The sequence below is a fragment of the Morchella sextelata genome (genome assembly GCF_020137385.1).
Source record: "Morchella sextelata strain SCLS chromosome Unknown scls_14, whole genome shotgun sequence".
Classification (NCBI taxonomy): Eukaryota; Fungi; Ascomycota; class Pezizomycetes; order Pezizales; family Morchellaceae; genus Morchella; species Morchella sextelata.
The window spans coordinates 318,567-343,068 of NW_025408629.1; the positions used below are offsets into that span (position 1 = coordinate 318,567).

Below are 24,502 nucleotides of genomic sequence, written 5' to 3' on the forward strand. Positions count from 1 at the left end.
GGTGATACGAGAGCTGCTGGGGACTTTGTCTACAGAAACAGATTAGATGCAATCAATGCCGATACACGGGCAGCCGGGAATCGGCATCTATATTGATTACAGAGGACGATAGTAGTTATTTCAAGGAGATGGAGTACGGCTTTCGTCTTATCCTACGCCCCCCCCCCCCCCCTTCCTTCCTGAAAGATAGGACATGAATGTTTCTAATTGGTTTTGTTTATATCACTACAGGAACGGCGGCACAGAACAAAACACTCAAACACCAAGCATATATGGACCAACACAACGCTTTCCATTCCCCGCTACAGAGCCAGCTCCAACACACAAACGAGAACCCACCCCCCCCCCCAAAAGCCCCACCTCACCGCCCTCACTTCGCCCCAATCCTCCTCTCCGCCTCCTCAAACCCGTCCAATACCTCACCATACGCCTCCCACACGCCCTCCGTATACCCCTCCGCCACCTTATTCACCTTCCCCTCCTCCTTCCACCTCGCGCCCACAAACTCCTCAAACCCCTCTCCCTCCGCTCTCTCCAGCGCCCACGTCGCATAGTACGCCGCGCCCAGCGCACACGCATTGCTGCCCACATCCAGCCGATACACGCCCTCCACGCCGCCCAGCACCTCGCCGACCACCTCCGCAATCGCCTGGTTCCTCGACGCCCCGCCCACAACATACACGCGATGGGGCTGCTGCCTCCCGCCATTCACCTTCGCGTCCGGCCGCAGCAGCGGCCGCGCCCTCATGCGCATCGACAGCGCCTGCGACTCGAGGATCGCGCGCGCATCGTCGCCCGCGCTCCACCCGCCCCCCTCCGCGAGCTTCCCATCAGAGTACTCGAAGCGCCAGGTGCCCGCCTTGACGTTCGGCACGATCTCGGGGATCGGGAAGTAGATTCCCAGCTTTGCGGGGTCCGTGGGCGCGGACTTGCCGAGTGGCGGGGTGGCCAGCGCCGTGCTGTTGAAGCTCGACCAGGGGTCGGCGGCGGCGTGCGGGGGGTGCAGCTTGTTGAGGGCGTCGCGGACGGACTCGCGCGCGAGCGCGCCGTTGCAGTAACAGAGCATGAACATGTAGAGGCCCTTTGTGGTCGGGTGGTTGAACATGTGGTAGGAGGGCGACGAGACGTACGTCGGCGTGCTCATCAGGAGCGTTGTCGACGTCCCCAGTGACACGATCACGTCCAGTGGGCGCAGCGGCAGCGCCAGTATCGTTGACGGGTTATCGCCCGTGAACGGGGTGATGGTGCAGTCTATCATTGGTCCCCCCCCCCCCCTCTGTCAGCATAGGATATCACTCGGTCGATTTGGGGGCTGACTACTACTACTACTACTACTACTGACCTGGGCTGAAACCGAAGCGCTCGACAAACCACGGCGAGACGGGGCCAAGGTGTTTCCCGTGCTTGGTTTCGACGGGGCCGAGGCGGGCCTTGAGGCCGTCGACGCCGCCGGGCTCGCCCTCGGCTGTGGTGGAGAGGAGCGTCTCGTCCCATTTCCCGCCCTGGATGTCCCACAGGTTCATTCCGCAGACGTCGCTGATGTCGAATGGCGCGATGCGGCCGAGAAAGAGCGAGCACAGGAACGACGACACGAGGGATATGCGCGCGGTCTTTTCGTAGACCTTTGGGAAGCGGCGGTGGAAGCGGAGGATCTGGGGGCCGGTGAAGCGCTGGTAACCAATTAGCATTTTGGCGGAACATGCAGGATGAATAAGAGTGGCCATACGTGATGTGCTTTCGACCCAGTCAGTCTTGCAAGGGCGTCCGCGCCGCCAATGGACTCCTCGAAGGTGTCGCACTCAGCCTGTGTGCTGTGGTCCTGCCAGTTCGGTGACCACGGGTGAGAGAAAGCCGCGGGCGAGAGCTGCTCCACGAGCCTCTGCTTTGCGTCAAGCTTTGCGAGGATCGTTTCGGCTTCGGCGGACCAGTAGCTATGGTGGATATTAGCTATTCGCTATTGACAAACTTATAGATATGTAGATTTGTATTGCGACTTACACACTGCCGTGCTGCTGCCCGGCGCCCGAGACGCCCTTTACGCGCGAGAAGTCGAAGCCTTTGGCCTGCATCCGGGTCAGGATGAGGTCCAATGCCTCGATCCACATGGCGACGGGGGCGTAGACTTGGTGCTGGTCATCGTTTGTGTGCACGCCTTTGGTGACGTTGTAGTGTGCGAGGTCGGTATCAAAGGTGATGATTTCCTCGTGCTGGGGTTCTAGGTCGCTGGAACATGCAAGAACTATTTGGAGTGGAGATGTTCAGTTAGGACCCTTCAATTCTCTTGCCTACGATACGAGAATAGCTACTACTAACCTTTCAGCTGCTGAGTCGAAAGGTCGAAGCCCAGGTACAATGGAGAAGAGGAAGCCATGAAGCTGATATTGCAGTACTTTCAAGTGGGTATCTCTACAAAAAAGCTCCAATTGCTAGTAGCGAAGAAAAGAGGGGAAATTGAGAACGATAAACTTATTCACATTAAATTCCCCGCTCTCAGGGGAAAGCATTTTATATCTGCTCCATCGCATCCATCGCATCCATCCCATCTGTCATTGCTCTTCCCTCACAGTGACGAGAGCGGGGCAGGGAATCCCACCCTCCCCCTCATATTTACCCGGGACTTTATCCGCGGTTGCTACAGAGCCTCACCCCCTGCTGTATGTAGCTCATCTGGCCTGCATTAGCCCGAACTAACCTTAAAGACATTTCACGAATCGCAGAATTGGACCTTCACGGCTGATGTGGTGAGTGAGTGGTACCGGTGGGGTCTCGTGGTTAACTATGCCGGCGATGAGTGTTAGCTACAATACCATATTATCCATTCCTACAGACCTCGGGTTGGGGTAATTATCCAGAATAAACGGCTCTTTAAACAGTGGAGACGTACGTGGGCCATAGTGGGCGGTGAGGATAATTCGAGAAATGGGCGCTTTTACTTGATACATGTAGTTTGCTTTTTGCGCATAGTCCGGTTCTTGCAGTTGTAGTACGTACATGAATGGTTGTATCATCTACCGGCTATGCGATGCGTGAAGAGGTTTTGTGACTAATTACACCAAATCTTGAATATCTGAGGTTGATTAGTATTCGAGAGAGAGAAAAGCCAGTTCCTTTCTGAATTTTGAGTAAGTAATGCAGGACTCACTAGCCAGTACTTCATGGGAAATCACTCGGTGACCTGACACACTGACATTGTTCCGCTAACCTGCCCCACACCGTCCTGAGACAGGCTTGAGAAAACCGAGTGAGTAGTTGTGAGCCAAGACCCCGTCACCAACAATTAGTGCACTAGCATATCATAACAAATTTCAAGCCGGTCTCGGGACAAGAGTCTCGATACAAGACTTCAATGTTTTCTGAGATGATCTTTTGAAGTACATAATCAAATAGAGAACCGAGAATATAGAGTGTATTGTATGAACAATAATTAGAAATAAGGAAGAGATAGAAGTCTCCTTCTTATAGGTAAAGTTTAGAGAACAAGATGGCTTTAAGACAAAAGTACAGATAGTTTGGGACCACCTTATACGCATCGTGAAGCGTCAATAACAATCACCGCAATGACTTGCCACAAATAACAGACGTCTCATCTCATGGAAAATACTCCATGTATCTAAGATAACTCGAATAGGGGGATTCCTCATCTGGGGGACCACGTGTTCCTTGTTGTTTATCTATAGAGGGATCTCATGTACATGTGCATGCGCAGCTTAGTGTTTCACACATCGACTCAAGATATATCTGAAGCCCACAGTCTAGAAATACGTATATAAGCTACTATACTGGCCGGCGAATCCATAGAATACCGCTACTTCCTACAATGACACTCGCAATAGGGACCCGGGGGAATAGATGAAACCACGTGCGCTAGTAGGAATTTTGCTAGTAAAGTGTTTGCTATCATTCTTTCCGTGGCCTTGGCTGAGATGCTGTTTGGAGAGAGAGCCTGGCACTGGTTTGGGCGTGTATATTCGGAGCCAACTTGGTAATGTTGGCTACATATGTAATCTGGGCGAGTCGACTGACCCAGATATTATAGGTGTAATTAGTGTAGTTATAATAGAAGGTTAACCGACAAAGTTTCGGCTAGTTGAGTTTGATGAGGATAAGAATGCATGAAATGCTTGGTGATTGGAGGAAACGAGATTTTGTGTTGTTTTGCGGATGAGAGATGTAAATGTGAACTACATGTACACGTGTATGTATTATGGCCGTGTGGCTTCCGAACTTTATCTTTGACAGCACGTGTACACACATGTCTACAAAAAATCAAAAGTGATCTGCAAGAGGAAAATTGCCGTACTCGACTCAATAAAGCTTAAGGACATCACTGCTATTCCAACCTCCTCGTCGTATCACCGCTCGAATCTCAACATAAATCAGCGAAATTTCAATACAGGAACTTCTCGATATCACTAATGGCCATGTGCCATACGCGTACACGGATATTACTACCAAGGAGGCCATACTGCAGCATCTTTCACCCGGCCTATCTGAGTGCTGAATCCATAAGAGCTGTAGTTCCAGCTATTATTCGAGCTCCTCTCAACACTGCTACTCAAAAGGCGAGTTTTTCATTAGAGATACTAGTAAAGATTAATCTTATATTAATAGAGATTATCTAGGCTCTCTTAAAACGCTGCCGCCAACCGGGGCCCGAGTGATCTCTCATGATGAACAGCCTACCATGCCAAGGTCCATGCGATCAAAACACGTTTCGCTGTATGGACTTTTTTGAATTTACTTGAAATATATCTATAATACGGAGTAAATTCTGGGCCGTATTTGGCATGGGGTAGGACTCTGACTTTTGCTTGAGTCACGTACTCTATGATACAGTTTACAGAAGATCTGTGCCCTGTATTTGCCCATGACAAGGCGCCACGATCTCATGACGAATATCTTGGTATGGGGTTTCGACGTCAGAGTACCTACCCTAAATTCCACCAACTTGTAAACCGGAACACTCGGTGCGTCAGCGGCGATTCATGCAGCGCCTGCGATTATCACTCGGATGGCTAATCGATGAGGTGGCTGGGATTGGGATGTGTATCTTGGCGGCAACGACCCCGACAGCAAAGTTGACGAAACAGGTATGATGTTTAGCCGAGATCACCAATAACAGCTCAGAGGCGAGCTGAGGTGGTCCGGCCGGGATCGATGGCGCTGTGGGGGAAGCGAAGCCTTAAGATTTTCTCAGATCAGTCGTTAATTTTGGGTTTATTGCATGCTGCAATTCTTTGACGTTTCTTTTTGACTTGACATAAGGCAAAGTTCATCGGAAATAGAAATTACGCAAAGTCTCGCGCGGGAAGATCTGGAGTGGGATTTTCACCTGCTTAGACAGAGCACGGTTGTTATTGCCGTTGGTGGTGTTTCACTTGTTGTAGCATTTGACATAATTGAGGAGGCTGGCTGCGCGGTTTGGAGCCTCTTCAGGATAGAATTTGATTCGCAGGCCTTTTCTGTTCTGTGTTTCCCCCCAACCTCCTTCGCTCCGAGAGAAATACTCCCACACCTTTCCATTCTTCTTGTGAGATCTTTTCCCCCTCTGTTTACCTGCTTGTTTCTTCGCGCATTCCATATCCACAAACACATTACCACCATTTTCTACGGCCGCTTTAGTTAACTTTCTACTCGACGGCAACGACAACAGCATTCCATTACTGGAAGCACTAAGTGAATAGGGCTAGAGCCGAAGGAGAGGGTCATTCAGTCTCAGAATGGCGCCTCGAGTGACCGGCTCTGCTTTCGACGGCAGGTGGGATGGGGCAAGATCGTTATACCTCCTGCCGCCGCTCGTGGGCCTTCCCTTGCCTGATATGCGGGCAAATGGTGTGTGGCTTTACTATTCACTACTAATAGCGTGTTCTTTAAGTCGAGCAACAAGCTAATAGTTTATTTGTGGGTTTTTAGGATACGGAGCACGAAACGCAGGGAACTCAACTTACTACAGGCTCATTGTTGTCCATGCTGTCTTCGCATGTTTGGCGTTCCTATTGTTTATCCCCGCGGCAATCGTTTGCACTAGGTACCTGATCCACGGAAGGAACCCGAGGACTGCTATGTATGGGCATATTGGTTCCAACACTGCGAGTATTATATGTTTGACTATCACTTTTGCCGCTGGGTTTTCCGCTGTTGGAAGGGAGAACTGGGGTACCAATCCACACCATGTGAGTTTATTTACGTTCTTATCAACGAAGACAAGAGAGAGTTACTGATTCCAAATAGATCATTGGCGCAACACTGTATGCTGGAGTACTCTTCCAGGCTTTATTCGGCGCATTCGTCCGTTGGCGCAATTCTACCAAAATCCGAAAACGAATTGCGCTTCACACTATGCTGCACCAATGGCTTGGTCGTTGCCTTCTATTTCTCGGATTGGCGCAGATTCCTTTGGGATTCTACCTCTACGGATCGCCCCTCGTATTATTTATTCTCTATGGCATCTTCATGGCCTTGTTCGTACTTGTTTGGTTCATTCTTGACTATCTTAGCGCCCGCGACTATTTCCACAACGATTACCACAGTCCCAGCAATGAGAGGCCACCGCGCGAAATGACAGAGACAGGAGCTCAATCAAGAGTCCATTCAAGAGTTCAATCAGGGATTACCCCACATGCAAGTGAGCTTGGGGAAGCGTCTAGGTTTGATGAGCCTGTGCAGACGCCGAGGCGTGGAAGGTTCAGCCTGTTTTCAAATGTGTTCAAAAAGCGCGAATCGGGAATGAATAGAGAAAGTGAACAGATGGTCATTGACGATCGCGGAACATCCTTTGACACCAGCAGAGCTCCCAGCACTAGCCTTGTCGCAGGAGGCCTTGGTGCCCCTCCAGGCAGACAGCCAATACCCCCCGTCCCGAATGTACCGCAAGCTCACCTTGTAAATCCTAACAACCAAGCCAATCTACACCGCGACAATAATGATCAATATGCCCCTCAACGAGAAGAATATGGACAAGGATATCGGGATAGCACTACACTCGGCCACGGCGTCCATCTACCACCCCTACAGCAACAACAGCATATCTCCATGCCCGAATCGCCTTACTCTTCCCAAACAACTAGCGGTATCAACAGTTCTGAACCTGTATCTGAAGTTAGTGCGCTTTCTTCAGGTGGTCGCAGATTTCCATATGTCCCCGTCAACACCCAGTACGAGCGCATAGGCAATGAGTATGAGGAGATGCCAAACTCTCCGGTTAACCCATCCGATGTCAGCGCGCTCTCTGCTGCCGGAAACAGGAGGTTCCCTGCAGTCAACACCCAATACGAACCTATTAGCCGCGAGTATGAAGAGATGCCACCTTCTCCAATGGGATACATGGAAGTTGATGACGGGTTTGCTCGTCCTCTCCAGGGAGGTGCTGTTGAACCGCCTATGGTACCGCTTCCCATGCCGCCAGAACCCCCACGCCGACCAAGCCATAGTCGCGGAAACAGCCGTGGTAATGGTAGCCGTGGAAGGACCAGTGAGGATGTTGTCCGTCTGCCTATTTCCCACAGCAATGAATTCTTGACCCTTGATAGAAGAGAAGCAACACCGGGATTCGAAACAATCCGACTATCAAAAGGAAACCCCAACGTCAGCGTCCAAGTTCGTGTCAACCCCGACGGGAAATCTGTTACTGTGCGCCGAATCCCCACCGAGGAAGCCGAACGTGACCGGAGGGAGCGAGCAAGACAGCGGGCGGAGCGTGCGCAGCAGCGGGAAAGGAGTATGGACATTGAACGACAAAATCGCAGATCTGGATCCGCGAATCGGGGTCGTCGATCCTCTTCTGTAGAAAGACCCGATACACAGCACGGCAGTAGCGTCCTTGGAGCAGATTCAAACATCTCCAGTGCCATTGCAGGTCACAGCGGTGGTCTCCTCGGCGGCTCCTCGGCAGTTCCATCACCGCCTTCACGACATCCACAAACGCAGTATGCGCCGCAAATACCAGAGCCGCCAAGAGCAGTGGTGCAGACACCTATAAATCAGGGCGTTCCTCTGCCAGGATGGACGGGCCTTGGGGGCGGTATATCCCCCAGTCAGCGGGGAAGCGTGGTTAGTGCCACGGGAACAGAGGCAAACTCAGAGTTAGAGCAGGAGATGGCGAAAGATTATCGGAGAAAGAAGAGACGTGAAGAGAGAAGTGGGATGGCGCCAAGCTCGCAGGCCGTCAGCGGGCCAGGGAGTACACTGATGAGTAGCAGTATCGGCTACGGCGATGACGCTGAGGATGGCGGCGTCCAATGGACATGATTTTGATGAGAGCCTTTTTGTTATTATTTGTTTTGGCGGAACTTTGTATTTTTTATTTTTTTCTCAATCCTTCCTTTTCCTGGGCGAATAGATGGGTGACGAATCTTTTTATTTCTGATTTCAGTGGGTTATACGGGGAAGTGGGTTATTTTTTTCTTTCTTGTTTATGAGATATCACGAATATTTTCCTTACGTCATTTACGGGGGTTGGGACGTTAACGAAAAAAGAACAGCAAGGGGGTTTTTCTTCTTCTTTATATAGCCATATATCCTTTTTCGTCTTTTTGGGAGGATGGGAGTTTTTTCTTTTTTTTTCTTTGAAGATATCCTGATTATGTGGTAGCTGAAGCTTATATGGCTTGTACGTTAATGCGGCTGGGGGTTTGAGATGAAGCATATTGATTTCGGGCTGGTGGGATGGAAATGGGGTTATGTTGAATCCAGGATGCTGTTACGATGTCAAGTAGATAGGACGAATTGAACGACACAGATGAAAACCCAGTCACCACATGGTCTGTTTTCAAGGCAAATCACTTGAGTGTGCTTTTGTTCAAATACTCCCACGACAGCTTTTGAAAATCTCGGAAAAAATGTTTGAATGAACTACATGTAAGTTTCTAACCCCTATAAAAGAGCATTGCGCGCCACATAAACCATCCTACCACAATACCTCCAAACTATTACAACACCCCCAAACTGCTATAACACCCCAAAACTATTACTATTCCCACAAGATGTCTGCACAAAACCAACGTACCCCAACGCCCTGCCCAGAGTGCACTGTCACTCCCACCACCACCCCACACACCTTCTGCACATCCCCCACCTGCCCCGGCTGCAGACAAACCAAACTCTGGATCGACTGGGCGCACGAAAACAGTCCCGACACCTTCCAATGCCCGCAGTGCCACAACACACCTACAGACATGGAAGGTCTTGTCCTACAGCACACCATCTGTGCAACCTCCCTTGGGCGCAACCTGACCGTAGACGAAGAGATGGAGCTAATCTTCTGGCTGCAGGACTTCTCCAACGATCTGAGATGGATGTTGAGGGTGGAGTATACACGCATCTGCGAGGGAAACATGATCATCACGGAGGTAGAAGAGGATGAGGGGGGTGATCGTGAGTGGGCGACCTGGATGCTGGACGAGCACTGGTTGGCTGAAAAGATTGATGACGAGAAGTATGAGGAGATGGTAGAGTATTTGCGGGAGAAGGACGATTAGGAGTGTGTTATGTGTAGCCTTTTGTGTTTTGCGATGAAATTAAAGGGGAGGAAAAAGTTTACTGGAAACCTGAGAGATTATCATTGGTACAGAAATGCACCGAGTGATGAACTGTGACTCAGATACAATATCAATAAAACATCCGTGTGATGCAGAAGAAAGAATTCAACATTATTACAAATAATAGACTAGCCGGCATTTATCAAATATCGAGTGATAGATTGTGTTGCAATTTTGCAGCTACATAACATGCACCGTTTTATTAATTGGTTCAGTTCAGTTGCTTGAGAGCATAAGAGAAAAGAAGAAAAGACTCCAAGCAGAGGGCCTATAAACAAAAAAAAAAATTCCACAAAGTCGCGTTAAAAAACTTATTTATTTGCTTTTTTGTACTTTATCCCTCTCTGAAGAGCAGTTGAATTTATGCCATCATGTTGTCCCCCCTTCCTAATGCCGCCACATTACTTCAACTACTTAACACATCACTAGCACACATACACATCTGCCGCTCTTTCTTTATTTCAAGATTTGCAGGCAGAGAGGCATTTCAACTTAATGAACCGGGATGATTTTTAAACTTCGGTGTTCAACACACGGAGACTAAGCATCAAGAGTCAGTCCACAACCTAAATTCTGACACTACGGTCTCAACTCTCTTTCTTTCCTAACGCTCTTATAATAGGAGCGATAAGGAGAGGAAAAGAGAAGAAATCGAGAGCGGACAGGGGAATTCCTACGTGTTGGTGTTTCCAAGACCACCCCTCCATCCCTGGACGGCGATGATGGTGTCACCCTTGTCGAGGAGACCGAGGCGCATGGCCTCAGCCATTCCCCATCTGAGACGCTTGTCAACGTCCTCTTGCCAAACGGTCTTGTCGAAGTCGGGCTTGGCCTCTGGGTAAACGAAGGGGTATACACCGCGGTACAGATGTGAGTACCTGGCGGCATTGCCGTTTCGGGTGATCTATTGCACAAGCATCAAAATCGGAATTCCAGTGTGTCTTCAAAAGGATATCTTACCATGAAAACGGGGCAGCTAGGGCGGTATTTGGAAATGAGACGGGCAGTAGACCCGGATGTAGACAAAACAATGATGGCGCGAGCCTTCTGTTCCAATGAAGCACTGACAGCGGCGATAGCGCAAGTCTCGCTGGTCTCAGTGGGGCGAGGAGTCAAGCTTCGGAGCTCGTTGAAAAGAGGGGCATATGAGATAGCAGTCTCCGCAAGCAAGCAGGTCTCGTGCATCATTGTGACAGACTCGATAGGGTAGTCACCCTTGGCAGTCTCTCCAGACAACATGACACAGTCGGCACCGTCAAGAACAGCATTTCCAACATCAGAAACCTCAGCACGGGTAGGGCGGGGGTTGTATGTCATGGACTCAAGCATCTGAGTAGCGCAGATAATGGGCTTTCCAGCGAGGTTGCACTTGGCGATCATCATCTTCTGCGCAATGAAAACCTGCGCAGGGGGGATCTCGATACCGAGATCACCACGAGCAACCATGACACCGTCAGTCTCCTTGAGAATCTCGTCAAAGTTGTTGACACCCTGTTGGTTCTCAATCTTGGCAATAATCTGGATTTCCTTTCCATCTTCGCCGAGAACCTCACGGATAGCGGTGATGTCCGAACCGTGACGGATGAAAGAGGCGAAAATCATGTGCACGCCGTTCTTTACACCAAATCGTAGATCGGCCTTGTCCTTCTCTGATAGAGGAGGAAGGTCTACATCAGTCTTGGGAAGGTTGACACCCTTCTTTGAAGAGATTTTGCCGTTGTTCAAGCACTTAGCCTTGATGGTCTTTTCGTCGACAACCTCGATGACCTCGAACGAGAGAACACCGTCGTCGACGTAGATGATACGGCCCGCAGAAATGACCTTGGTGATGTTCTTGTAGTCAACGTACATGATTTTCTCGTCGCAAGCGGTGGCATATTGGTCATCGGTGGTGATTATGATCTCCGCTCCCGCAGAGATCGGGTGGTCACCACCGTCCTTGGTGTTACCAGTACGGATCTCGGGTCCTTTCTATAAATGGTTTAGCTATTAAAAGGTAGAATTTAAAGCTCAGTAGAACATACGGTATCAAGAGCAATTGCCAATGGACGACCAGGCTGAATTCTCTCAGCCTCCTTGGAGTTGTCGATGACAGATTGGTGGTACTACTCGTCAATTCTTATCAGCACCGATAACAATTTTTTGAAACACCCCCACTATACACCCCACCATAACAACCACACGTCACCCAAACAAAGGGAAGTTGAAGCGCGGCACAGGGAGAGAGCAAAAAGTTACCTCATATGAACCGTGAGAAAAGTTCATTCGCACAATGTTCAAACCAGCTGTAAACTTGAGATTAGTGCCTACCAATATTTCGTTGAAGCGGGGAGGGGTAAAAAGATACCTTTACGCAGGTTGTTAATGGCCTGGACAGAGTTTGTCTTAGGTCCTATTTCGAAACTTGATTAGCTTTCACCCAGTAGGAGCATAGCAGAGCAGCGAGCGGGAGAGAGAGCATTTAGAAAGAAAAACATACCAATCGTACAAATGATGGAGGTCCTCCTGTAGTTCTTCTGCTGAGGGACATGGTCCACATCAAGCTGGCTCAACCACTGGTAGTGGGACTTAACACTCTCATGCTCGGTGAAGGCCATCTTTACTCTTGATTATATGGGATGTTAAAAGGGATTAGGTTCGAGCAGGTGGATGAGTGGAGAGCGGAGATGGGGCGATGAAGATGGAGAGAGAAGGAGGTTGAGAAGGAAAGGAGGAAGATGAGAGGAGGCGAGGGTGAATCTATAGTACGGCAGAGACCCGTGTAAGAGGCAACCCAATCTTCAGAAATTCGCCGGGCTAGATGGATGCTGCAGAGGGGCGGGGTTTGATCGATTAATTGATTGATGGTGGTCATGATCTGTATCCCATCCCTACCTACTGTATGTGCTATTCTGACATTTTGCCTTATTTTTCATTACACCCAACCAGCCTATTCTCTTCTATTGTTTCTTCTACCACGAGTACATTTTTCTTTTCCGATTGAGTCCTGATTGCTATGCATTGCAAAAAATATTCTTTTACTCCCCCCTTTTGAAATTTGTTTACACACCGCGGACGCGGCCAACTTATGAATTTCTCCGGCGGGACGCGCCTCGCCAACCACCAAGCTCAACTTTACCTGGGCTGGGCTGGGGTTGGCTGGGTCCGCACCCCCACCAAACCTACAACACAAACTTTGTCAATGACTAAAAAAAAAGAAAGGGTAAGATCGAATCCCCGCTATCTACGAACCCCCCTCCAAGCAAAAAAAACAAAAAAACAACTCAGAGGAGCCCTGTCTTTGGATATTTATCATGTAAGAGAAGCTCCTCAATTCGCGGTGGTAACCATAATCCACGGGGATCAGATCGAATATTAGGAGAATTATATATCTACATGTAACCGCATACATATGTAGATCAATGCATTGTTCCTGAGCGTAATCCAGCACAGGCATAGGTACCTTATCTCCCATCATAATTCCCTGTCTAGTCTTGAGAATAGCTTTATCTAAAAATCGTTCATAGTATGAAAGAACTGATAAGACGGCTGAGAAAACGTGCAGCCATGAGAGGTCAAATACCAACCTAGGATGAATCCAACCCACGTGGGCCTAGCAGTGACATTTTACGGATTGGATACACTGATTGCGGATAATAAGAGAAAACAACTCCTCCAGATTAGGCGCAGGCTGAAGAAGGCCCAGCTCACCGGTATTCACTGCGGGGCCTAATGGTGGTGATGATGAGGGGTCAGTTGTTTCCACTTTTTCTCCGTAGTGACCAGGCCGGGTAACGAACGGCCAGTTACAATCCATGCTGTACGTCCATACCCCTACACTTGGAGAGGTGATAATGCGAATCCCCCGGGATACTGCTGCCGGAGTGCATTTGTAGATGGCGTGGGTCCCGTACCCACCCCACCATCTACCTAGCAACGGGGTAACACCGTAATAAAACTCCTTCTTACAGGCCAGCATGGCAGGGTTTGAGTGTGTAACTGCAGTAACAAATAGCATGTACCTGCTCTCCCCAGTACCCCCACGGTAGAGGTGAAGATCATCGGTAATCACTCGCGGGTACATTACGTTTGTTTTCGTCAAGGAATCGTTAATCATTTGTTATAAAGTCGAACTCCCACCACTCCCCCCTACCCAACCGCTTAGACTTCTAGGAAATACAAAATAAAGAGTATCCAGATATAAAAAAGAAAGAGAGAAGGAAAGATACCGCCATGGATATGGTTTAAGGGGACAGGTAAGTACATGGCAGTAATTACTTTGAATCCAATGGCTTAACACCCTTCCAGATACTTGCGACACCAAAGGTTAATTCCTCATATCCTTTTCCAACATTCATAAACCCAGCTTCCTTAATCATAACCGCAAACTCCTGTTGGGTTGGGAATTTCTTAATGGACTCAACAAGGTATTGATAGCTGTCCCTGTCACCGGCAATAAGTTGTCCCATCAGAGGGATAACAGAGAAAGAGTACTGCTGGTAGATGGCGTCTAGCGGCGCAGGTGAAACCTTAGAGAACTCAAGACAGGCGAATACACCGCCGGGCTTTAGAACCCGATGGGCGGCCTTGAGTGCCATGGGGATGCGGGTGACATTACGGATACCGAAGGAAATGGTATAGAGATCAACTGAGTTGTCTGGAATGCTGTCAAGTGTCTCAGCGTTCTCCACGCGGAAAGAGATACGATTGGCTGTACCCAATTAGTAAGAATGTCTCAAGTGGTGGATGTCTTATCGCTTATCGAAACGAAAAGTGCGGGGGTGACAGATGATCACTGGCACTGAGGAGAAGTCTGGGAGGAGTAATTACTGGACATGTATCCTTGCTGCTGAGCACGTTTTTCACCCTCTTTCAACATATCAGCGTTGATGTCTGCGCAGATGACGGTGGTTTCACGGTCGCCATTGATTTTGTCGGCGTGATCGAGCATGCGGAAAGCAATATCTCCGGTTCCGCCAGCGACATCAAGGATGGCCATAGGTGAGCCGCCAGGCTTTCGGCCAGGGTTGAGAGATCGGACGAAATGATCTTTCCATAGACGATGGATGCCAAAGGACATAGCATCATTCATAATGTCATATGAAGAAGCAACGGAGGAGAATACCTCAGCAACTATCGGTATAGCTCAAATGTCAACATTTGTTTTTACATTTTTTTGTTTCTTTCTGATTTTAAGTAAATGACTTTTGTAGAAAGAAATACTTGCCCTTTCCCGCTTTCAGTGATTCTTTGACTGTTTGGAACCCAAAGTGAGTCTCTGCTTCAGATGCTTGAGATTGACTGGAAGAAGCGGGTTTTGAGGAAGTTGAATAAAAAATGGCGGCACGGGGAATTGCTCCAAGGGCGGATTTTGCAGGCGCCATTAAGGCCTTGTTTCTGACGAGACGGAATGCCATTATTATCAATGTTTAAAAGTTGATAATATGGGTAAGATATCGTGAGTACGGCAGTTGTAAGTGGACAGGAACTTTGATACCTTTCCCACCCATGTATATCAAGCGTTGCATGCAGGTCTGCGGCAATGCAGCAACTGTCAGGTTACCCGGCTAATATGTCGTTGATTGACGCCACATCAGCCACTGTTATGCGTTGTCAGCCACTGAATTGGCGACTGTCGGCCTTCTCTCTCCCTTTTCTCTCCGCGTCTTCCTTCGAAGCAGCACACTCGACACGTTCCACCACTGCTATCAGGAACAACTAATACAGCACTGGCAGTTCATATTTCTACATACTGCTCTCAACCCCACCCATTGGGAACACAATATCCCGACTAAAATCATCCTACTACATACATCCCATCGCGCAGATCACTCTTTACCCTTCTCGGTAAATAAGTATTTCTTCAGCGGCAAAACTCCTAAACATTCATCTCGTATAGCAAACGTTTCTCTCAGCCTTCATCGTCAATAATAATGAACGGTGACAGTTACACCTCGTCAAGGGGCGGTATGAACCCAACTGGATCAACATCTGCTGGAGTCAAGCAAGAGCGGGTTACTGATGTTGCAGTCCGCCCTGCAGATAGGCACAATTATTCATCATCGCGTGAATATCACGTAGGTTTAACTACAGCCTCGCAACTCCTCAAAAAGTAATTTTACTAACATGCACTCTCTAGTCATCTGATCGTCGAGACAGGGACAGGGACAGAGATAGAGATAGAGATCGGAACGACCGACCCCGTCGCGAACGCTCGCGATCTCCACATCGCTCTTCGAGAGCAAGTAGGCGCGAGGATTACTACGACGGCGGAGCACGGGACAGCTATAGAGAGCGCGATCGTGACGGCGGAGATAGGTATACCGGTGGTGGCGGCCGCGATAGAGACTTTGATAGGGAGAGGAGACGTGGTGGCGATGGCGGCGGACGCGGTGATAGGCGAGGTGAAAGGGCCTCTAGACAAGAGACCAGAAGCACGAGGGGTGCTGTGGATGAGTTCCCTGCTGCCCAAAGAAAGCGGTCTGCAACACCGCCTGTGAAGAAGAGGGAGCCGACACCTGATTTAACTGATATCATTCCTATTAATGAGAGGAAGCGGAGAATGACCATGTGGGATATTAAGCCTCAAGGATATGAAAACGTCACTGCTGAACAAGCAAAGCTTTCTGGTCAGTCGCACATATACCCAAATCTTATCTTATATGCTAACATGCAATTCAGGAATGTTCCCACTCCCCGGTGCGCCGAGACAGGCCCCAATGGATCCCACCAGGCTTCACGCATTTATGACACAGCCAAGCAGCGTAGCAACAGCAGCTACACTCAAGCCCACAAACTCACGCCAAGCCAAGCGTCTTTTACTCAGCAATCTTCCCCCAACATCTGATGAGGAAAGCTTACTGCAGTTCTTCAACCAATCATTGTCTTCGCTTAACGTCGTTACAGGCAGCCCAGACCCTATAACCTCCGCGCAGCTCTCATCTAGCAAAGACATAGGTCTTCTTGAATTCAAAAACACAAATGATGCCACAGTTTGCTTAGCTCTCTCAGGAATTGTGTACAAGGGTGCCAAGGTTGACATCAAGAGGCCCAAGGATTACATTGTACCTCTTGTAGCTGATGACTCTGGTCACCACGAACCAGGAGTTATCTCTAGCAATGTGCCTGATACACCTAACAAGATTTTGGTATCACAAATTCCGGACTATCTGCAGGACGAGCAGGTCATCGAACTCCTGAAGAGTTTTGGTGATCTTAAGGCTTTTATTCTGGTCAAGGACACGACTGATGATGTTTCCAAGGTACAACCAACTCCAGATATACTAACCAAAATCAAACTAATGTCCCCTTTGCATTCGCAAAATCTTTTGAAGAAAAATATGCAAGGCAAAAAGTGCGAACGGAAAATCTATTCCGTTTCAACAAATGCTTATTGGGGACATTATCATTTTAATTTTAGTATAGCTATTAACCTTTAATTTTTTACTTTTCTATATTTAGGGAATCGCCTTTTGTGAATATCTAGAATCCAGTACCACAGATATTGCAGTAGAAGGACTCAACGGGATGGAGCTAGGCGACAGCACACTCCGGGTCCAGCGCGCTTCTATCGGAATGAAACAAGCTGCCGGAGTTGAAATGGGTGTTAACGCAATGGCCATGATGGCAGGGACTACAAGTGTCGACCTGGAAGCTAGTCGCGTCCTCCAGTTGCTAAATATGGTTACACCGGATGAATTGATGGATCCCGACGAATATGAAGGTAAACTAGCCTTTTCTCAAATTACTGACGAAATGATTACTAACTTTTGATTAGAAATTTGCGAAGATATTCGTGATGAGTGCGAAAAGTTTGGAGCTCTTGTTGACATGAAGGTTCCCCGTCCTAGCGGCGGTAGTAGGCAAGCAGCTGGCGTAGGAAAGGTACAATATTATTCTTCATATCTTCTGATGATTATCGATTAACCCTCTGCAGATTTTCGTCCGATTCGAAACACAAGAATGTGCATCCACCGCCCTCCGCTCACTTGCAGGGAGGAAATTCGCCGATAGGACTGTAGTCTGCACTTACTTTTCAGAAGTATGTTTCTATCCTATTACTGTTTTCCTCCATCCCGTACACTAACCAATTTCTTCGGTATAGGAGAATTATGAGGTGGGCGCATTTTAAAAACCAGTAATCGTAACAGTAACAAGCCGCAACAGCAAGATCCTCCCCCTCCATATCGTATTCTTTTGGGCAAAAAACAAAAGGAAAAGTGAAAGTAACAAAAAAAATTTGCATCAGCCCACACTTTCGCATGCCCTTATGTCGTTAGTTAGTTAGTAGTTTAGCTTAGTCTATGCCTCAATATTCAAAATTTAAAGCAAATAATCGGCGGAGGCGCACCAAACAGGAGGACAGTGGCGAATTTAGTTTAGCGCTTGAGGATATAACAGCATGTACCATCGAGTGATTGCTTATGATTCATGATTATGAACCCTGTGAAATGTATTGCTCTAGTTCTTAAACTATCGCACAAACTACATGTACGAAGTACTCGGTATAGAAGATTAGCCAGTTGTAATTTTAGCGGAGGTGTAAAAGGGTACTTACATGCACGTAGTCTTATTTATGGAGCGGTAAATGTGTCAAAAGTAATTTTACCAACGGTAGTAAATTATTTACCACCGGTGGTATAAGCACTGAATTTCAGTCATTGTATCTGCACGCTATCCTACATTAGTACATTTCCACTGGTATAAACACTGAGTTTCGGTCTTTATGCTACACTATACTAAATAAGTAAATGTTCAATCATTAATGCCAAAACTTATGAAAATTTCCCACTGGTGGTGAAATACCGCCACCGATGGTGAAATTCCCCACCGGTGGACAATTTTCATATATGTTGGCATTATATGGCCCCTTTTGGCCAAAAGGTCTGTGCTTTTATCATAAAAATTAGCATTATAGGGTATAAATACTAGGATTATTTTCACCACCAGTGGTAAAATAATTTACTACCGTTGGTAAAATTACTTTTGACACATTTACCGCCCCATACGTATTACAGGAACGGACGATGGGCGTACTATTGCGACTACGTACTTTTATTCAACATCAGCTTTTATATCGCATTCTTACCTGAAATCATACGCTTGATACCCTCGACATGCTCATTGAACCGGATAATATTTACAAATGTAATATCATTCGGCCATTTCCCACTGCAAAAATGAAGAGAGCGCATAGGTACTAATCCATTGATCTATTCATAGGTACACGTAGCCTTCTACATCTATACGACAATATTACAATACTTATCCTCTCTAGATCTCCCAACCCCCGGTCTTAAAAAGACAAAATAACATGATGAAACGAAACCTGCAACAGTGGGATTATCTGGCGAATTCGCGAACCAAGAAAAGATTAAGTGCTCCCACCAGTATAGATCTTCTCAGCGTTCCCCAGCCTCCTCTTTGAGCACCTCTACTGGATCAACTGAAGAAACCTCCGGTCTAAGCGCCTTCATTTTGTTCTTACTGAGATTGCTTTTTGGAGGAGCTCCTTCGGGTCCGTCTTCCTTAGTATCCTTAGCTGTCCCATCTTTATTATGGGCGCGCTCTTGGTACGCAGCGCTAATCTCTTGGTACGCATTGCTGAAGGCGTTGTCGGTATTAGTACTTTGAGGCATGAGATGAGTCCTAGCGACGCCGATATGGGAAGTGTAAGGAGAAGAATGAGTCACACGGCCCATGGCCCTGTTGATCATGTCATCTGCTGGACGTGATGCATATGAATATGAGCTCCATGGATCAGCATAACTCCCTGGTTGAGGCTCGTGTGAACGATTTTGTGCTTGGTATTGATCGCGGTTTTCATCCTGTCCGACTCTGCTAGGCATTTCGAATGTCCCCGCCCGGGTTGGGGGTAAGGGTTCAGCGTATTGTATATCGGGTTCAGCGTATTGTATCTGTGGATTGTGGGGGGTTGAGGATATAAGCTGCTGTTCCCGGCCGTTTTGCCGTACACGGTAGTCCGTCACTCCATATGTAGGACGGTAAATCTGCGGCGGGGCAGCTGGATAACTTCTTTCCTGAGATTCCATTGCGATTCTCCTTGGTTCATAGTAATTCGGTTGACGTGCGTAGTGATATAGGGTAGGCGACACCGGAACTACTGGCCTTACCTGTGATTCTGGGAAATTCCATTTATCTTTCTTCCCCGATAGCACCCCCTGTTCAAAAGTAAGCTCTATAACCATGCAGTATATAAAAACCATTATTAAATCATATTTTACCTTTGCCTTTTCTGCAAATGAATCTCTTGTCATTTGGGAATCGTCATGCCACATACATCGAAGAACTTCAAGGACAACCCATTTTTCAAGGCCCGAATTACTAAATAGCAAGGAATGCCGGTCGCAGTAAAGGCCAAAGCCGATCTCTGCGTCAAATCAATAAACATGTCATTTAGGGGTTATGGATAATGTTTTTTTACCTTCCAGTTGCTCAAGTAAATCATTTAGTATCCTGTTTTCAGTAAGTGCTGCAGACTTTATTCTACCCCAGAGATAACCATCGGATCGCTTTCTAGAAGTCTTTTCTGGAGGATAAGGTTCCCCCTGTGGTCGTTTTTCTGAGGGAGATACACGCTTGTACGTCTTCCGAGGTCGCGGAAAAGTAGCGTATCCTACATATCCCGATACCGTTGGTGATTCCGGTGCTAGTCCTGATCCTGGTGCAATATCCCACAGATCTTGGTACATTTCCACCGCCGGTGCCCGACGTGCCCGTGCCCGTGCCCGTGCTGGTTCTGATGCCGGTGCCGGTGCCGGTGCCGGTGCTGGTGCTGGTGCTGGTGCTGGTGCCGGTGCCATTGACATTGATGATGGCGGTGGTGGGTACTGCGGATACCATATGGGTGACGGCGCCCTCATATAGGCGGGGATCGTGCCCGGACGAGAATTCGCTTCAATAGGCTCTCCTGGAGGGTGTGGAGAAGGATGTACAAATGAAGGGAATTGAAGTGGCTCAGGAGGAGGAGGAAGATTAAAGGGTTCAGCGGGCGAAGAAGGTTGGGTTTTTTGGCTATCTTTTATATGTCGAACGGCCCGATAGACTTGCGAGTGAGCTCCATCTCCCATGTTTGCTTTTGCCATTTCTAATGACCTAACTAGGGTGATCAAAGTCTTGTTCGAGTCCTTTAGGCTCTCAATCAAATACTCTGGAAGAGGTCTTTCATCAAACATGATAGTATACGCAGAAGATGCTATGGAACCTCTGGACTCTGGACGGCTCAGGTTGGAGCCGGCAGGTTCTACAGATTCATCCAACTGGGTAGGTCTATGGTTAGGCGAGGTATTTGGCCCATGATTTCCAGGTGGGGCCGGACGCTGTCGGCGTGAAGGGGGTTGTGGTACTATGTTGAACTGAGATGAAGTAGCTCCTACTGTTATATTCCGATTCTCTATTGAGGTTCCAGAAGGCGAATGCCTGGGGTCTCCCTCATTTAGATTTTCCTCAGAGATCAATGGTCCTGGTTCGGGAGTCCTTGGGGAAGCATCAGAAAACAAATAGTTTTCTGTTTTATTGGACTTGTCAGGAAGTATTGTCAAAAGCTTTTTAGCTTCATCGAGCCATTGGTTGCGTACTAGTACGACGATATCTGGAAAGTTGTTAGGAAGCCTAGCTTGCCAATGTTTTCAAAACACATGTTCGGATTACTACTCACTTTGAGCAGTAGGTTCCTTAGTAAGGCATCCTTCACAAATCGATATCAAATCCACAAGAATACTCTGTAATATTTCTCCAGCTTGCTTGTATAAATCGTGGTTGACTAAAATTGATAATGCACCTTCATCTATTTTAGTATTGGAGATCCAAACCTTTAAGCGGTTATGTTCCTCCTTTATTAGTTCTAAACAATCCCTTGCATCAATTGTGTCTTTGAAGATAGTAGTTCCAGGAGGAATGGTTTTTTTTGCTAGTAGTGATTCGGTATTCCTGATGACCTCTGAAAATCCCTCGTCGCATAATAGTGATAAATTTTTGTTGAGATCTCCTGGTATCTCATTCCCGTCCAGTCCATCTCCTCTTAAGCCGCTGTCGTTCTCGCATTGCCATATAAATTTTCTCAATATATCTATGTTGGAACCGAGCCACTTATTTAGGCGTATGAATCTTGCATGATCAAGTTTGATTCTTTTCCCGGTTTCGGGGTTCTTGACTTCAAGCCCTATCGCTGTGGGTTGACCTCGGACTTCGCTTAGGATATGATCTGTAGTTTTCTTGAGGGATAGCAATGCCCCGTCTAACATCGCTACCTGTATTACAAAAATGTTTTCAAAGTTCTTATCTAACAAGTTGGATTCCGGGTTGGGTTCTTGGCCTGTAGTGCTGCTGGTATGTCTGTCATCGTCGGTGCTCGAGTTGTCAGTAGTCGTCTTCTCGTCCCCCTCATGCTCAGACCTGGAGCTGTTTCGTTCTCGAAAATCACTGTACCAATATCAGAAGCCATCCAAGAAAACCCATGACTAGGAGCACTCACGACATAATTAACAATAATATTTACATCCAGGTATTTCTGAATATATTCGTGAAGACCACGTTAGAATGAGCCCGGAGCCGTGTTCAGTCTCGAGTGTCAGCTTAAGGAGGCGAGCAAAGAACACCGGGATTACTTCCTCAAAGCACATGTGCGATTAGGGCTGTGTGTTGAGAGAAGTGCTTGTTGCGGCACAGCGCAATCGCGAGCTATGAGGACTGTGTAGCCTGGCTTAGCCTATTATCCCATCCGTATATAGATGCATAAAGCATCAAACGAAGTTCGTGACACAACATGATGCAGTCAAAATCAAAACAGAATTTGTGGCGCAATGTGCCTTTAAGAGAAAAACTTAAGAAGGCTGCGAGTCAACTTGGGGGTATACCAGCTATCAACCAGAAAAATCACAACAAGAAACGACTATACAACACAAATTCTAGCCAATATCATGGAAGTTGCTGGGCTTGTCTTTGGTGTCCTTGGAGCTCTTGATGTCTGTCTTAGAGTTAGTAAGGAGATCAATGGTCTCGTCCGTGACTTCAAGAATGTTGGCCTGGATTTCGAGTGGGCAAGCAAGCGCTTAGATATCCACAATGCCCAATTCAAAAGTTGGATCGAGTTCTGGGATATTAAAAAGAGTACCCCGACCAAAACATTCCATACTCTATGGGGACCCGAAGGCACAAAGGCCATACATGACCATCTAGAAGGCCTTGAGATCCTGTGCACGAAAGCTGCCCAGTCACAAGAGAAGTACAAACGCACTCTTGAGAGAGCCGGCAAAACGAAATTGAAGGCATTCCAGATGTTCCGAGGCAAGTTTCGCTACACAATCTCCGGGAAGAATGAATTCGAGGAAAATTTGAACAAGCTTCGGTCCGAGTTCGGTTTGGTGGAGAGGGAAGCGGAAGAATTTTTTTTGCGCTGCCATCCTAATACTTCAAGAGGTTCAATCTCAAAAGCTATGATTGATGATATTGTTAAAGAATCAGCCATGATGGACGACGTCATGAAGATTCAACAGATAACGATGCATTTGTTCAACGGATTAGATTTGGATAATTTGCCAGGACGCCTCGAGCTTTCATTACAGCCCGACTATGTGTCAAAAAACCAATTTCGAGAGTTGGAGTTTGATACTCAGAGATTAGACAAGAAATCTACGAAATTACCAATTATCGTGAATGGTAAAGCCGACGTCTCTTTTCCCGATTGCCAATACCACCTCCCTTTCCAGTCCGTTTTTGTTCTTGAGGCCGGAGAAGAGTACACCTTCGAGACCCCACAACCAACTAGCCTTCGGGTAGAAAGCTTTATGACTATAGTTGTCTCGGATCAATTGAACCTTGGAGAATACGACACCAGCCTCAGCGACAACGAAAGCTTCTCCCTCAAGTGCCCCCCTAACCCCAAACACGAGGGATACCGTTTTCTTGTCCACAGAACTGGGTCGAGCTCAATATCAAATCAACCAAGGCCACTAAATGAACTTTTCGACAACATTCCTCGGCATCCCGACCAACATCCTTTACGAACCAAGTTTCCGATTACATGGCAGTTTGATTTAGCCTATACCCTCGCCGCGTCCGTTCTGAACCTTCAGGGATCTGGATGGCTCAACACGTTTCACAGTGAAAACATTTACCAACGCGAAAACCTCCATAGGTCAACTATTCACACATTGAAAGTTTGGGCCGGTGGATGTAAGCTCAGCGGCTATGATCTTGACGAGACGGCTTTGGATAGAATATTTCGCAGGCCCAGGAATTCATATCATTTGAAACCGGAAATATTTCTTTTGGGTGTTCTTCTACTCGAGATTGGTCTGGCTCGGTCTGGCTGGGCAATTTTGGGGGACTTGGAGCATATAAGAACCCGTGAAGAAAAATTAGTTCAGGTATACCTCCGTCTCGACGATTCGGTCTGTCCAAAATACACCGACATCACAAGGGCCTGTCTTGAAGGAGATTTTGAGTTTGACGACGATATGGACCCTCAAAAAACCCTGAAGAGTTACATTTCCAAGGTTCTTAAACCGTAGGCTAGCCTTGAATATTCCTATACCATACATATGCATCTTATCTTATTAACATCAGCTTTTTAGATTAAAGGAAGAATGCGATAATTTGAGCGGAAATCGAGGTTCTCGCCGCAGGAGAAAAATAAATGTGCCTTGGAAAATTACACTGCCAATAGCCCCGAGAGAAATTAGTTTTCCCGAATTGAACGATTTTGGGGATATCGATGTTAAACGCCATAGGAGAAGAACTTCAACTTGGGGCGGAAGCACTTTCTCTGATTGAATACCTTTTCTCTCTCTTTCCAACGTTATTCTATGTTGTATATGTATGTATATTTGAATCGTGGAATGAGCTAGAATTGCATGTCGCTAAGTTCTGTTGTGGCATCTAGCTCTCATTTCTAAATAATTATAGTTGATCTTGTCATGAACCATCACTCGCGCACTCATGATGCAAATACTCGTTGGGTGCTTCCC

At 47.4% G+C, this 24,502-nt stretch overlaps 8 protein-coding genes across 8 annotated transcripts; 4 read left to right on the forward strand and 4 right to left on the reverse strand.

Annotated features, from left to right (window-relative positions):
- Window positions 1–370: 370 nt before the first annotated feature.
- Window positions 371–2,371, reverse strand: H6S33_002957 (uncharacterized protein; the record flags this gene model as incomplete). The annotated part of the gene is made up of 5 exons (XM_044834733.1): window positions 371–1,251; window positions 1,343–1,670; window positions 1,727–1,931; window positions 1,999–2,239; window positions 2,314–2,371. 5 exons carry the CDS (start codon window positions 2,369–2,371, stop codon window positions 371–373), a joined length of 1,713 nt encoding a protein of 570 aa, XP_044692164.1.
- A 3,349-nt stretch (window positions 2,372–5,720) lies between these two features.
- H6S33_002958 (uncharacterized protein) lies at window positions 5,721–8,247 on the forward strand (the record flags this gene model as incomplete). The annotated part of the gene is made up of 3 exons (XM_044834734.1): window positions 5,721–5,832; window positions 5,914–6,173; window positions 6,232–8,247. The coding sequence occupies 3 exons, from the start codon at window positions 5,721–5,723 to the stop codon at window positions 8,245–8,247; spliced, it is 2,388 nt and encodes a 795-aa protein (XP_044692165.1).
- Window positions 8,248–8,981: 734 nt separating this feature from the next.
- On the forward strand, window positions 8,982–9,476 carry H6S33_002959 (uncharacterized protein; the record flags this gene model as incomplete). The annotated part of the gene is made up of 3 exons (XM_044834735.1): window positions 8,982–9,000; window positions 9,128–9,180; window positions 9,270–9,476. 3 exons carry the CDS (start codon window positions 8,982–8,984, stop codon window positions 9,474–9,476), a joined length of 279 nt encoding a protein of 92 aa, XP_044692166.1.
- Window positions 9,477–10,209: 733 nt separating this feature from the next.
- Window positions 10,210–12,133, reverse strand: H6S33_002960 (uncharacterized protein; the record flags this gene model as incomplete). Its single annotated transcript, XM_044834736.1, has 6 exons — window positions 10,210–10,440; window positions 10,497–11,507; window positions 11,561–11,641; window positions 11,775–11,821; window positions 11,884–11,928; window positions 12,016–12,133. The coding sequence occupies 6 exons, from the start codon at window positions 12,131–12,133 to the stop codon at window positions 10,210–10,212; spliced, it is 1,533 nt and encodes a 510-aa protein (XP_044692167.1).
- Window positions 12,134–13,789: 1,656 nt separating this feature from the next.
- Window positions 13,790–14,932, reverse strand: H6S33_002961 (uncharacterized protein; the record flags this gene model as incomplete). Its single annotated transcript, XM_044834737.1, has 3 exons — window positions 13,790–14,226; window positions 14,346–14,648; window positions 14,743–14,932. 3 exons carry the CDS (start codon window positions 14,930–14,932, stop codon window positions 13,790–13,792), a joined length of 930 nt encoding a protein of 309 aa, XP_044692168.1.
- Window positions 14,933–15,448: 516 nt separating this feature from the next.
- Window positions 15,449–17,646, forward strand: H6S33_002962 (uncharacterized protein; the record flags this gene model as incomplete). The annotated part of the gene is made up of 8 exons (XM_044834738.1): window positions 15,449–15,482; window positions 15,558–15,592; window positions 15,655–16,144; window positions 16,197–16,777; window positions 16,977–17,238; window positions 17,293–17,399; window positions 17,452–17,556; window positions 17,620–17,646. The coding sequence occupies 8 exons, from the start codon at window positions 15,449–15,451 to the stop codon at window positions 17,644–17,646; spliced, it is 1,641 nt and encodes a 546-aa protein (XP_044692169.1).
- Window positions 17,647–18,916: 1,270 nt separating this feature from the next.
- H6S33_002963 (uncharacterized protein) lies at window positions 18,917–22,013 on the reverse strand (the record flags this gene model as incomplete). Its single annotated transcript, XM_044834739.1, has 5 exons — window positions 18,917–19,696; window positions 19,760–19,905; window positions 19,960–21,126; window positions 21,193–21,956; window positions 22,009–22,013. The coding sequence occupies 5 exons, from the start codon at window positions 22,011–22,013 to the stop codon at window positions 18,917–18,919; spliced, it is 2,862 nt and encodes a 953-aa protein (XP_044692170.1).
- A 440-nt stretch (window positions 22,014–22,453) lies between these two features.
- On the forward strand, window positions 22,454–24,308 carry H6S33_002964 (uncharacterized protein; the record flags this gene model as incomplete). The annotated part of the gene is made up of 2 exons (XM_044834741.1): window positions 22,454–24,042; window positions 24,110–24,308. 2 exons carry the CDS (start codon window positions 22,454–22,456, stop codon window positions 24,306–24,308), a joined length of 1,788 nt encoding a protein of 595 aa, XP_044692171.1.
- Window positions 24,309–24,502: the final 194 nt, after the last annotated feature.